Source organism: Atractosteus spatula, chromosome 8, assembly GCF_055471065.1.
Source record: "Atractosteus spatula isolate fAtrSpa1 chromosome 8, fAtrSpa1.hap1, whole genome shotgun sequence".
Classification (NCBI taxonomy): domain Eukaryota; kingdom Metazoa; phylum Chordata; class Actinopteri; order Semionotiformes; family Lepisosteidae; genus Atractosteus; species Atractosteus spatula.
In genome coordinates this window covers 56,641,094-56,656,043 of record NC_142713.1, presented here as the reverse complement: position 1 = coordinate 56,656,043, position 14,950 = coordinate 56,641,094, and the positions used below count along the sequence as shown (strand labels likewise).

At 40.0% G+C, this 14,950-nt stretch overlaps 1 protein-coding gene across 2 annotated transcripts in view; it reads right to left on the bottom strand.

Moving 5' to 3' along the window:
- Positions 1-9,180: 9,180 nt before the first annotated feature.
- Positions 9,181-14,950, bottom strand: part of etnk1 (ethanolamine kinase 1) — a 29,964-nt gene continuing 24,194 nt past the window's right edge. For both annotated transcript variants that reach the window (XM_088923918.1, XM_088923917.1), the window contains 2 exons: positions 11,721-11,794; positions 9,181-11,342 (listed from right to left, as the gene is read on the bottom strand). In XM_088923918.1, the coding sequence (XP_088780044.1) occupies positions 11,270-11,342; positions 11,721-11,794 (147 nt within the window). In that variant the 3' untranslated portion in view covers positions 9,181-11,269. The remainder of the gene's footprint in view (positions 11,343-11,720; positions 11,795-14,950) is intronic.

Here is a 14,950-nt window from a genome sequence, read left to right as displayed (position 1 = left end):
TTTCCACTCTCTCTTCCTAATCTCACCTGTTCCATTCTCCTTCTTTCTCCTGTTCACAGAAGTGTGATCTTATGGTGGTCTGATCTGATGCAGATACAGGCTTCCTCATTTACCCCCATTCTGTCCCTAATTTGATATTAGGCTGCTAAAGTGATGGGTTCTGCCCCCCTTTTCAGTTGGTGTCCAACTGGTTGGTGTCCTCGAATCTTCTGCCTCCCAAAACCTCCAGCTGCATACATTGTGGTCCCTTCTCTTTTTGGGGGGGTTCAACTTGAAATATGTTCAAGATGATATGTTCTTATCGTCTAACTAATTTCAGAAAAGGGCAGCTCTCTTCCATTTTCCAAGTCAGTCTTCTCTTACAGGCTACTGCAGTGTCTTTCTCTGCTCACCACAAAGTTTCAATCTTAAACTAGCCAGTGCTGCTACCTTCTAACAGGTAGCTCTCTGCTTCAGCTTCAAACGCCTCTTCTAGTTACCGCAGTATCTTCCTCTGCCCATAGTAGAGTTCCTGATAGCAGAGCCAGCTGGACCTGCAACTGCTGCTAGCCCGTGGGGCTGCCAAATTGATGGAAATCTGCAGTTTACTCACTCGTGTTTTGTGACCTGAAGCATATGTCCTTCTCATGCACTGCACCCAAATCCACTAGCTCAAACAAGCACAAGCCTGTATCATAAAAGGTCTTCATGTTGCATGCTACATGCACCTTCCACTTTGTTCCAGTGAAACCACAGGTGAACCAAATCATTCTTAATGAAATCTGCATCAGTGATTTGGGGGTTTCTTGGGGGGCTGTGACAGTATTGATCTCAAACTAGCACTATCATTTCCTCAGCCGGGCAAGTTAAGGCCAAAGCGCTAAGCACGCTATCTCTTTATAGTCGTCAGATTATTTTGACAATAGAATTTATAAGATATAAGATAAGATCACTTTATTGGCCATATACAATTTCTTGTATTAGGAATTTGTCTTTTCGCAGACCCCAACTTGCTCTCCATGAAACACACTGACAGGGAGAGAACCTTGGGGTCAGAGCGCAGGGTCAGCCATTGTACAGCACCTCTGGAGCAGTTGGGGTTAAGGGCCTTGCTCAGGGCCCCAACAGAGTAGGATTCCTCTGCTGGCCATGGGATATGAAACAGCAACCTTCCAGCCACAGGAGCAGATCCTTAGCCACTGAGCCACCGCACAACTGAAATGGTGCCATTGGATAGAAATTAAGGCTGGGGTTAAATTCTAATTTAAACTTCTGCTTTCCTGTGTATAAAAGCTCAATGTGCATGCTTCTAGTACCTCCACCTGGTTCATACCTCACAAGCGAGGACTGATCTAAAAACACTCATCTCCGTCCAGCACTCTCATTTCCTCATCCAGGCAAGTTAAAGCCAAAGTGTTAAGCACTCTACATCTTTATATTTGTCATGATTGTAATCCCTCCTCTTAAGGGCACTCGGGCTCTTTCACATTTTAGTTCATCATGTGCACCTGCCTCCAATCCTGCCCCTCCTTATTTAAGGCGGGTGCTCTCGAGACTCCCGGCCCACCATTGGAGGACAGATGCCCGGAGGCCCGCCTACCACCAAGTCACCCTACGCCCGCGGCTTGAGAGCAAAGGCCTCCTATCGGTGTCCCGACCCAGCTGAGTTTTTCTGCCCCATCCTTGCACCGGTTTTTAAACCTTGTCTTGTCTTTGTCTCGTTTGGATTAACCGGCTCTGGACATTTGGACTTCACCCTGGATTACCCCCTGGGCCCCTTGGACTTGTTCGTCTGGACCACGCCCCCCCGAGCTCCAGCACACTCGTCACGCCCCCCTGTTCATCTACCAGCCCAGTTCCTCGTCGTCTCCTCCCCGTGTCTGTTTCACTCCCTTCCGGATTCTGCTGTCTGCATAGGGTCCTGATTTATGGTTCATGACAATATTCATCAGCTCATTTTGTCATCAGAATTTGACCAAACATCTTAAGTATACCTCAGCTAGTAGTTATTACAGTTATTGAGGAAAATTACCCCCCATGGACCTGGAAGACTCAACACCGAGTCATTTTGCTGTCATTGATGGGAATCATGAATTTGGTGTTCTATCAGCAAATTCTGGAGAAGAATGTCGGGCCATCCATTTGTTAGTGGAAGCTGCGAAGAAAGTGGGTCATGCAGTAAGACAATAATCGTAAACATACAAGCAGATGTGCGACAGAGTGGCTGAACAAGAAATGTTTGGATTTGCAAAGTCAAAGCCCAGACCTAAACTCCATTAGCAGGATCTGAAATGAGCTACTCATGCAAAAAAAAACAAACTCCCAACGTCTTGAATTGGGCTGTAAGGAATAACGGTCCAGAACTTCTAGAGGCCAATCCAAGAGACTGATGAACAGTTGCAGGAAATATCTAGTTGAAGTCATTGCTGCTAAAGGAGGTGTAACCTGTCTCTAAGGATTCCCAAATTTATTCGTACAAGAATATTTACTGCTGGATCTGTAACATTACAGATTCAAGTATTCCACTATAATCTTCCAGTTGAACAATTATTGAATTGTACTTATTAACTTAATAACTTTATGTGGTAGTTGTATTAGTTAAAAATACAGTCATTTTTGCTATAACACACATTTCCATAAAGCAATTTGGCAATAAAGTGATTGATTTATTAGGAAATGTTCTTCCACAGTGTGTGTGCCTGATGGCTATAACATGATTCAAGTATACTAGGACTGGTTATATGCATCTGTGTCTGCAATGTGGCAAGGATATGAAGTGTCCTGCTACTGCGTGTGGTGCAAGTGAAAAGAACAGGACAGCTATTACTCTGGAACAAAAGATTGATGTTATAAAGCGTTATAAGGGAAATAAAAGAACATAGTATATCATTCGCTGTACTAGGCTTAGTGGTGTGTATTGTTAAAAAGTATCTCACAAAAAATGGTATTTCAACCTCCTACACTGCAGAATTTCTCAGTTTTTCTCATTTCTTAACGATGTACGGTAAGTACTGATGCATACTATTTTTGTAGTTTTGCATTAATAATAATAATAATTGCTTACACTTATATAGCGCTTTTCTGGATACTCCACTCAAAACGCTTTACAGGTAATGGGGATCCCCTCCACCACCACCAATGTGCAGCATCCACCTGGATGATGCAACGGCAGCCATAGTGCACCAGAACACTCACCACACATCAGCTATTAGTGGGGAGGAGAGCAGAGTAATGAAGCCAATTCATAGATGGGGAATATTAGTAGGCCATGATTGGTAAGGGCCAATGGGAAATTTGGCCAGGACGCCGGGGTTACACCCCTACTCTTTTCGAGAAACGCCCTGGGATTTTTAATAACCCCAGAGAGTCAGGACCTCACAACTGGCAACCCAATGAAGCTCAGCAGGTGTGAGCCTGGTCAGTACCTGGATGGGAGCCCTCCTGGGAAAAACTAAGCTTGCTGCTGGAAGAAGTGTTAGTGGGGCCAGCAGGGGGCACTCACTGTTGTTTGTGGGTCCTAATGCCCCAGTATAGTGACCGGTACACTATACTGTAAACAGGCACCGTCCTTCGGACGAGATGTAAAAATTTCTGTGGTCATTAAAAATCCCAGGGCGTTTCTCGAAAAGAGTAGGGGTGTAACGTCCTGGCCAAATTTCCCATTGGCCCTCACCAATCATGGTCTCCTAATAATCCCCATATATGAATTTGCTTATATGAATTACTCTGCTCTCCTCCCCACTGATAGCTGGTGTGTGGTGAGCGTTCTGGCGCACTATGGCTGCCGTCGCATCATCCAGGTGGATGCTGCACATTGGTGGTGGTGGAGGGGAGTCCCCATTACCTGTAAAGCGCTTTGAGTGGAGTGTCCAGAAAAACGCTATATAAGTGTAAGCTATTATTATTATTACTATGCTGCACATGTGAGTTGAATGTCAAGCCTGAATCAAATATCACCCCAAGGTTTTTCAATTTAGACTGAAGTTCATGAACAGTGCCACAGATAGGGTTACAGGATTGGTTTTACGAAGTTGATGGGGGGTGCCAATAAGCGTGACTTCAGTCATGTTACAGTTAAGATGAAGGACATTTTGAGTCATCCAAGTTTTTATGTCAGAGATGCAATTAGATAGAATAGAGACAGCCACATCAGTGTCAGGTTTGGTATGGATGTAGATTTGAGTATTGTATATATATGAACCAGTAATGGGTTTATTCCATGCGGGAAGGAGAAGATAGAAAAGACAACGTTTCGGCAAGGGAAGGTGCTGAATGTGAGAAACATCTGTCTGTGATGAAGTGAGGGAGTTTCTTAACTCCTATAACAGAAAGACATCAACAACTAATGTCTAACATTAGAACATTAAAAAAAACATTTAAAAAAATTAAAATTAATTAAACATTAAAATTAACTAAAATGATCCTGTAACACCTCCCCCCTTCTCTCAATGACAGGCTTGTTTTCTTCTAATTCTCTCTATTCATTTGTGGGTTTCGTTTCCCACCTCTCCTCACCTCTCTCGACCTCGCACCACTTGATTGGCCACTCTGCCTCTCCCCTGCTCCCGCCTCCTCCTCTCTCCTGGCTTTTGTTTTCCCAGGCTATATCATCTTTGCTGACTGCCCGATCTGTCTTACATCTGAAGAAGGATCCACGGCCGAAACGTTGTGTTTTCTTTCTTTTCTTTTCAGCATGGAATAAATCTATTACTTGTTCCTTTGCAGACTACGCATGCTGAAGCAGCTTTCCACCTGAACTACTTCGTATATATATATGTGTCACGCCCTCTGCAGCCAGAGGGCGCTCCTTCTCTGTCCTGTCTCTTGTTTCCGTTGCTTTGCTGTCCTTCCGGTGTGTCTCTCTTTCTGGGGCTATATGTCTCTGGCTCTTTCAGTTGTCTTGGCTCAGCCTTGATGTTCGGATGTCCTGAGACCCACCTAGCACCAGGTCGGCCTACGTCCGCTCCCTGAGGGCATAGGTTTCTATACGGCACTCCTGAACTCTTTGCACTAACGAGCCCGGGCCTTTTTCCCGTTCCGCCGCTACGCATATGGGTCTTTTTCCGCTCTCCTGCCTCTCCACGGTTCGTCCCGTTTTCAGACATCCGTGACAATATGTTTGAGTTACGTATATATGTATATTGTATATGTATATATGAGAGTGTTTTTATAAAATAACAAGTGCTCCCCTTGTTTGCCATACTTTACTACAGTGAAACCACTCACAGAGCTATGGAACCTGTTATTTTTACATTTTGGGGTACGTCCCTCTGTGACACCAGGCCATTGAGTCAGGTGCAGGGAAAAATCCACATCTAGCTCCTGAAGCCTTAACTTTGTGGAGCATTTTGTCAACATTTTTGTTCCAAGTATTCATTTAGATTCCACAGGAGGTTCATGGATTTTACACATCTAAGTTATAGTTATTTTTCTGTTTTTCTGAATGTTCCAGGATTCTAACTGTGCACGTATTGTTGCTATTTTAGAAAAGGGGAAGTAAGGCTGATCGGAGCCTTTGCCCTACAAATGATTTGAGGGTCTTGGGTGAATATCTGTTTTAACATTGCATGGTTTGAGTGCTCTTCATTCTATGAACATTCTGCAATGATTACTGAAGTTTTAAGTGGGATTTTACTTGACCTTTATCAAGTGGAAATACTAAGTCAAGGCATGAATAGCAGATATTGAATTCATTCATTAAAATGCAGCTCTTAGAAGAAATAACTTGAGGGATTCACTTTAATTCAATTACTAACGCTGCCTATGGTAAGTTTCAGTATTCACAGCTTGATTATTAAACATAATAACATTCATACATATTAAGAAACATACAGAAATGATCCTTTTACAATTATTCACATCCTTGAAATAAAATGTGACAAAAAGAGAAATAATCCTTTTAGCAGGCAGCGGAATATTTACAATTTGACCTGCTGACCTTAAACTGAAAAGATGAAAAATGCATCACAGAATGTATACGTTGTAGTCTGTACATTGCAAACATTCATACAATGTATACTGGACAGTAAGAAATCACTTCATTTTTGCAGCATCAGTAACTGTCACCCATGAGCGGTCAATAAAATCCTTGTCATAATGGATGGAACCCACTGGCCAAAATCTAGATCCATCATTTCTAGTTTATAGACTTTTGTCGTATATGAAATTAGTTCCAAAATACTATTGTATTAGACGATTCCTCCTATCACCTCACCTGGAGAAAAAACAGGGCTACAGAGTGAACAGCAACAATCCTCTAGCTTGAGGGTCATCTTGGGTTGGGCAGGTGATCTTGCTATGACAAATCTGGGACCTACAGCAGGTGGGCAAATGCATAAGGGTCTTCTGTCTTGATTTAGCATGGTGAATCCTTTTGAACAGCAGACACTTAGTTAAAACTGGGGTGCACAGAAACAGTAGCACGCTAGCAACTCCTAAAACATTTCTTCAGATGACTTGTAGGCTGTTGTTTAAGACAGCGTGGGTTTCCTTTTGAGTCTCGGTTTTTGAGGGGACTGATTCTTTCAGTCCCCTCTGCTTCATGAACCCATAGAAAATCAGACATGTTCCTGTTTGCCCCCCAGTTTCTTTGTCCCTGCCCACACGGCAGCCTGCCCCACACGAATGGCACGTGCAAGCAATTGTGTCCCAACCAAACATCCTCATCCCTTGGCCCTTCAGCCCACACAGGCTTCTGTCTCCTCCTCTGTAATTTGAAGTGTGCTGTAGTGGGCCTGGTCCTGCTGAATGGCAGCCCTTCAATTACTGGTCTGCGGTTTTCCTGGGAGGACTCCCACAGAGCAAACAAAATATAAATATATAAAGAGGAAAAAGCTGGTCAGACTCTGCCGTTTCCTCTGCAATTTAAAGAGGCTTGATAAAAACATGTCAGCTGAAGGTTTTGTGAGGAACTTGACCTGATTTCGGGGCGACTCAGCAGCTGATGTGTGGGTAAGAACTGCTGGTGCTGCAATTTACTGTATTTACGTCTTTGTCGAAGTCTTGCATATTGTTCTATTTGCTGTAGGGCTGTACCTCAAATATGGTCGAGAGAGAGGACGTTTCAGCCCAGTTTACTGGTTGGGTTCTTCCCATGTAACATTACAAATAGCTCTGCCCTCCCAGACAAGAATCACAATTGAACATACTGTACGATGTCAATTGTGAACAATGAACATAGCTCGTCAACACATATGCGGTGGTGTTAATTCTAAAACCATTAGTTCTAGTCAAAGAGTCAAAAACATTCATGTGACTTTATTTTGTAACAGGCCATACAGGACACAAGACAGAATAAAAACCAGATGGTGATATTGACAATAATGAAAATACAACAGCGTAAAACAGCCTAATGATTTAACTCTTTTTTTTCTTGGAAAGAGTACTTCATCACTGCAACACAAATCATTTTAACACTATAAATTTCAAAACCAAATAGTCACAGGTCTCTCAGTTCAGGACACTGCCACAGGAAACTTTGGTTCAGCCAGAAAGGAAAGCATACTTTCATTAATGAAACAATAAATTTAATTAATTTCCTGTGACAAAAATGCATTGTTTCTGATATTTCCACATTTGAGACCCCAATATATCCTAATATATGTATACTTCAGAATTAATCCTTAACAAAATTTCTTGTTTTGAGGGTGGCTTGGTGGCACTGTGGTTAGCATTGCTACCTTGTGCTGAAGTACCGAGTTCAATTTCAGACCTGGAGTGCCATCTGTGTGTAGTTTATACGTCTAAGGACAAACGGGTAGAGTAATTGGCTCCTGTAAAAACTGTCACTTGTATGAGTGTGTTTTTGTTGGTGCCTGCCCTGTGATGGACTGGCCTTGTGCCCAGTGCTTCCTGGGATAGGATCTAGGCCACTGTGAAACACTTTTGTGTCAGAGTTACTTCTGTCCATGGTGAGATCAGGACATGAAATTACCATGCTCCAAATTCTCCTCAGCAAATACATTCACGTGCTCGAAGTTCTCATTAAAATTCTTAAGACGGTACTAAGTTCAGTGTCCTTTTCCATATTATCAGATGGAAGTCAGAGTACAAAATTAAAAATAGTAATGAAAAAAAGTTTTAAGCTGCTTAAAAGTTTTAAAGTACAATGAACACCTTAGTTAATATGCATTAGTGTGTTCCATATTTTCAGCAAAAAATAACTTTACTGTTTTTTTCACAAAGCTGTTCAGCATTTTTCCATCTGCTGCAGAACATCTACTGTAGACCTTCAATATTTTTGTTCAATATACAGTAATGTTGGAAGTCCAGCTGGTGATATTCTTCCTCCTGGACTGGAATTTCCACACCAGTGCCCCGATATGCTATCCTGGACCACTACAATAAGACATGTCATCCTTCAAACCAAGTCCCTGAATACTTGAGTCATTAAAGACTCCAGATACAAGGGTCCTGCATTCTTGATGAATCGACTGGCTACTGTGAGTCATCCACTTGTAAACAAGTGTATGCTGACATTCAGTGGAAGATGAGTGAGTCCCCTCCTATATGTAAAGTGCTTTGATATCCTTTGGGATGAAAAGCACTATGTAAATGTAAATATACAGTGCTTTCAGTCGTTCGGTTAGATCGCAATGAATGTGATAAAGGAACAAATGTATTAGAGGTTATTTTGTGTACCTCGCCTAGCTAAGGAAATGGCAGCCTATAAGGACAAGGCTGACTGAACCTGCCTCACGTTTGTGCGGAATGAGCTGGGGAGCCGCTGTAAAGGTGCAGAAAGGATGGAGAGAGGGGCGTGAGAAAAAATACATGGAGAGGTAAGGGTAGGCGAGATTACGATCTAACCTTCCTCCCATACGGTTTTAGACTGAAAATAAGTTTGGTAAAGATGACAAAACTCAGGTTTGTTTAAGGTTCTCAACCTGTCCATGTTGTATAACAGCAACAATGCAAAGTGCTAGTTAATTGCTTTGAAAACATTCTCTCTAATGTGCACTATTTATTTTCACAGGTTAAAGTGTTAATGCAATTATCCTTTTAAGATACAGAACAGTATGAAAACTGAGCAGCACATTTTTAGAACACCAAAGCTTGCATAAATGCTACATTGCTTGTGGTATTTATTCTGAAACGCTGCTCTTTATATAAAATTCCAAGATTTTGGTTAAATTGTTTTAAGATTAATTTCATACACAGTGCAAGAGAAGTGAACATCAGCAATGATAAAAAAACACAAACTTAATAGATTGATTTATTTCACTTTTGTAAATTCTGTCTCAGAAATATTTCACAGTCTCATCCAGGCTTTAATTTGATTTTTTAGAAAAAAGGGATATACTCACTATATACAATAATTCACATACCCAGCTGGGTAAGCACAGACACTTAGAGCATCTTACACTGTTTCTGAAATACATGTTATATTTGTATAAATGCTACAGTTTGTCCAGTATGTTTGCAATATTCAGCACTTTACAAGCAAGCACATCAGCAAAAGTAAAATGGCTAGTGAACAAAAAATGCATTTTGGTTTCCAAAATTAAAAAACACGAGCCTTAAAATACTTTTTAAGGTCACAGTGTTAAAGGTTATAAACGTAGCAAGGAAACAAAAGCTTATTAATATGTTCCAATATACAATTGCAAATAATTTTGAAGTTCATAAAAGGAATGGTATCAGGTTTTTTTCCTTACACAATTTTCTTTCAAGACTTTTCCTGTTGGGCAGCGTGATGGTGCAGTGATAGCATTGCGACCATGCAACGCTAGGGGCCTGGCTCCAGTTCCAGGGCTAGAGCGCTATCTGTGTGGGGTATGCTCCCCCTGTGTTCATGTGGGTTTTCCTCCAGGTGGTCCGCTTTCCTCCCACAGCCCAAAGACATACTGGCCGCTTAAATGGTTAACTGGCAACGGTGGGAGCGTTTGTACGTGTGCCTGTGATGGACTGGCGTCCTGCCCATGGTGTACACTGCCTTGCCGGCACAGGCTCCGGCTCCCCCGCAACCTCGTACTGGATCCATCGATTAGAAAATGGATGGATGCGATTCCTGTAGTATACGGGATGTATCCATGCTTTTTTTTTTCTCTCCTTACAAACTAAATAGGCAGGGGTTCACTTTAATGCAATGTACAGTTCTGTTGATACAGCACATACAGCTATAAGAGGTCTGTGTGGTTAATAAGTCAAAAGCCATGACGCATTACTGCCGCTCAAGAAAACTTATCCAATTTCACCTCAATTGTTTCCAGGGATATGTCATGTACTTACAGGCAAAAAAGTGCTAATAAGGAATACCACTAACATATTGCTTTGTTTCTAGATTTATAAAAAATAAAGCATAAACAGTTTGTACCTGTGCATAAAAAATGAAAAATAAATATAGAAACCAAATGTATTTACCCTATGTTTTGTACATTAAGGCATTAAGGCTATTTAACGCATCTTTTCTTTTACTTGGTAAACCGTTTCAAATCTGTAAATGTCCTAAAACATGGAACAATAAACCTTTCCAAGGTTCCAAAAGTAGCTTCAAAATCATTTGATATTGATATATAAAATGAAATATCTACATACAACTTAAATGAGCTGAAAGTATGATGTGCTTATTTACAAGCAAACAGTTCAGTACGCTTGTGTTGACCACTATTTTGAAGATTTACATTAATGTAGCACCAGAATAAAAATGAGAAGGTGCAGAATAGCCGTTACCTTAGTGAAATCACCATTTTAACGGGAACTACTAAATCAGCATAACAGTTCTAAATTACAGTTTTACTCTAACTGGAAAACAACCATTAAACAATAACATAAAGGACTTTGGTCCCTAACTTCAGATTCACTGCAATTGTACCAAAGAACCTGAAATATAGACAAATCTCATCTGGGACCTCAAAATTATGAAAAGTGGCCAGATTTAGGGGGAAAAACTGAAACTGTAAACCACTGAGAAGAGACGTTAGTACATGTTTTATACCACTGTAGCTTGGTAATTCACAAACTTTTTTCCCCCCTTTGGAATAAGGAAACGTCAGTAAATAATTCACATCTATTATCATATGTAGTGAAGCAGTGGAGCTTTCTTCTCTTTCCAGCACCTGTGCAGACCTGTTGCTTTACAGTACAGATGTGATCCTTGTAAGCTCCTTCCAATGCAGCCACTGGAACAATGTAATGTGCAGATATTTTTCTCTGCAGGGATGATTTTTTTCTATCATATGCACAGTTAAAAGAAACCAAAGGGAACCCAACACGGTAACCGTTACTCCTGGAAGGATTTTCTGAATTGCCATTTTCAGAAAAGAAAAAACTGAATAGGTATTCTGCTGGTTTATAATGGAAAGTTCAATCCCATTACTTCGGGTTTCATTTTGAAGTACTGATAAAAGCGGAGAATTGCATACCTAAAAAAAAGAAAAAATACACACTTGTTAATAACAAAACTCGACAATTTGCAAGAAACGCAAACAGTCTCATTAACATTACAGTTAAATGAAACCTAGAATCAGCCTTATTTTCCTTTTCAAAGAAGAAAAAAACTGAGGAGGTCTGGAACAACAGTTTTAAAAAAAATAGCATCTCACATTGATTTAAAACAAAACCACCATCGCATGTACTGTGTACCAAACATAAAAAATGTGTTTGTTGAATAAGTATCCGAGGTCTTGCACTGACTTTAATGCCAAATTTATTGCAAAGCAACTGTGATAATAAAACAAGTTTCTTGGTTAAACAGGTTTCTGTCTTGTTTTTTTTTATCCCAACAAGAGCTATATACTTACCCAAGAAAATCAAACTCAATAGTGGAGTATTTCGCCTGGATTAAAGCCCACAGTCCCCAGAAGAAATGGGAGGCCTGAGGGGAGAACAGCAATACAACCATGAAATTCTCACCTTCAGTCAGCATTGTACCAGCTCATTTGTTCCCATGTCCATTTAAAAGAAAATGTATCCGACAAGTAAATTTCAGTATAGCAAAACTAAAACAGAAAAAGATGATACCCTGGCTTCTTTCAAGAAAAGGTTGGACAGGATTGATTAATTAATAAAAAAAACAATCAATCTTTTATGCAAACGCAAGGTTCTGTTTTTAAGCCATCTAACCTCAGTGTATTCTTCTGTCAGAAAAACATGTGAATATGTAATGTATGGCTAGATTTTTACTTAACTTTTATTGTCACTTTTTTAGTATTACTGAATTTGTGAATATACTGTATGAATCTTTCCTTAACATGTTCTTTACCCAGACAAAAATAAGATACTCGAGCAATCTTTGCAGACATGCAGGTTAACTCTAATAAAGCAATACTTAGGCTTTGGTTTCCAATTTCATAATGTTTGAATATTTTGTGTCATGTTGTTGAAACAGATTCCCTGGAATCTGTGAAGAAACAGCTGGACAAGATACTTGGAAAAATACAAGCTACAAGCAGCAAAACGGTCCAGATGGCTTCTACTCATTAGTAACCTTTTTTATTTTCTGAAACACCATAAAATATACAATGTGCCAACAGCACGGGGAAAAAAAGGAGCTTTGTTTTTTTTTTTAAAGTTAAACCTCTTATATTATAAACAAGGCTTTCTATGCTTTAAACAAGAAAAAAAAACATTCACCGTCCACACGTTCAAGGAAACAAGAATATTTGCTACTTGTAAGTGGGCACTATGCATTTAAGAAAAGACATTTTGATGGAAAGAGTATTCAGCTGTGACCCAGTGTTTGGTATGGCAGGTCACAATTAGGTTGTGTCGAGCCTGTTTCTAATTAACACAATCACCATCATCCATCCAGCAGACTAAACTAAAATCCTGACTCAAACAATAGCTCCTTTGAGACTTTAGATCAGAAGAAAGGCCAGTCTAAAAAAATACATATAATTCACGATAAGGTAGTTTAATGAAACTATTACTCTGGTTTCATTTATGGTAACTGAATTAGAATGCTTTCTGTACAGAATATTAACTAAAGACGCAGACAAGTCAACGTGAAACTAAAGTCTGGGGATTCAGGTATTCCACCTTACGAGGCCTTTCAGTTCCGGTGATTTAGCTGTCCTGCTTTGAACAGAGAACACTTGTGTCTTTTTGAAATGTTTTGCTTATTATAATAAACTCACCACAAATATTTTACATAGTGAGGTCTGCCATCTATAGTACAGATAGTAGATACGAACACTGAATGCTGCTTTACTCCACGTTTCCCATTAAAATTCTCAACCAGTTTATTATTACAGCGTTGCTAAATCTAACCAAACACACCAGCACCACCTTGTGGATACCGGTGGAATTACAGTGATATAAAACCACAAAGCTCCAATCTCTTTTTTTAAACTGGATCTAGTGGTTGAGGAATCCCAAGATAATTAGTAAGCTACCAAGGACAAAGGCTCAGTGCAACAGGCACCCTATTACTGTGCACACCATTACCAACAGAATACTTCAGCAGGGGGGCTTTCTGTATTGCATGACACTCAGAAATCAAGTCAAAAGAAACAAAATAACACTAGTTTTTCTCAATATGCTCAGCTTACTATGATTCAGAATATTTATCCAGCTCAACTGGCTCCCTAAACGAGGCTTGTGCTGAAAGATAACAGGATAACTGGCATAACCCTGGTCAGCGCTGAAAAATTGTTTTTCATTCTCATTGCCAGCAGTGTTGTTTCTATTGTCTTCAAATGTTCTAAAATTCCAAGTTTAATACATTCTCTGCCGTTTCAATTATTTTTAATTGGGAAAGTGAAGTGTGTGCTCTCCGCAGCAACAAAGCCATTGTCACATTCAATTAAGATATTTACAATGGCCAATTTTTATTGTGCAAGGGCTGCTTCTTTCAAGGTGCATTCAGGAAAGCACAGAGAAGATTAAAGTACTTTCTTTTGAAAGTATGTTTTCCTCTTTTATTTTGCAAGGGGAAAAATGCAAGATTTTTTCTGGTGGTTTTTGAAAGAGGTCTTAATTTGCAAGTAAAAGAAGGCTCTACACAATGAATTACAATGCCCAAACTGTTAATTAAATGGAAATGATATACTACATTTATAATTTACTAAAATTGTATAGGCATCAATTTCATTTAATTAGTATTTTGTATAAACTATTATTATTGCAGCTTTTAATACTCATTTTTCATAAAAAAGGAAAACGATAGTGAATTTTAAGAAGAACATCAAAGAACAGGCAGAAAACACTAGCCTTTGAGTCACCCTTGTTTGGGAACTTCAAAGTAATACTGACTTCACTGAGAGAGCAACAAAAACACTTGCAGCAACACTGCCACAACAATATTTAAGACGCTAGTGCAGGAGATGTATTCTAGGCTGGCAAAATCGATTCACATCATACACAAACAAGAGAAATGTTAACGGTCTAGTTTCAACTAAAGAAAGCGAAAACCAGCACATAAAAATTTTAAAATAAATGCTAGTGCCCCCCCAGACACAATACACCATTCCCCCAGGAGGCAAAGCACACTGTCCTTAACAAACCAAATTCAGCTCAATCAGTGCTGTTTAATGACACTGTAAGGGATAGCACAGGTAAGCTCTTTAAACACTGGAGATATAAAATGATCAAAGTATCACCAAATAAGATTCTAACTATCTACAAGATGGAAAAATCAAACCATGAGCTGCCTACTACCGCATCTGAAAGTGGTTTTATTTAAAAGCAGTTACTGATGAGAGAGAAACAATACAATGGCACAGTTTATACACGCGTCTCACCGGCTTCCTGCCTCTGTAAGCCTGTCAATTAAAATCCTCTGCAATTTTCTGTTCAGGCTGTCTGAAACACTTGACAGATTATGGACCGATCATCTTTCCAGGATACCGACATGGGGGTCTGTACTACAGTGAGGTCCTTTCTCAGTGAGAAGTGCAGTTGTCTCTAACCTATAGAGCACAGTACAGCAACCTGGCACCAATAATGACCCCCCACCTACCGCTTGTCTACATTAGTTAAATCTGAAGCCTACCAAAGTCTTCTAATTAAAGACAGCTAAAGTAATGGACGT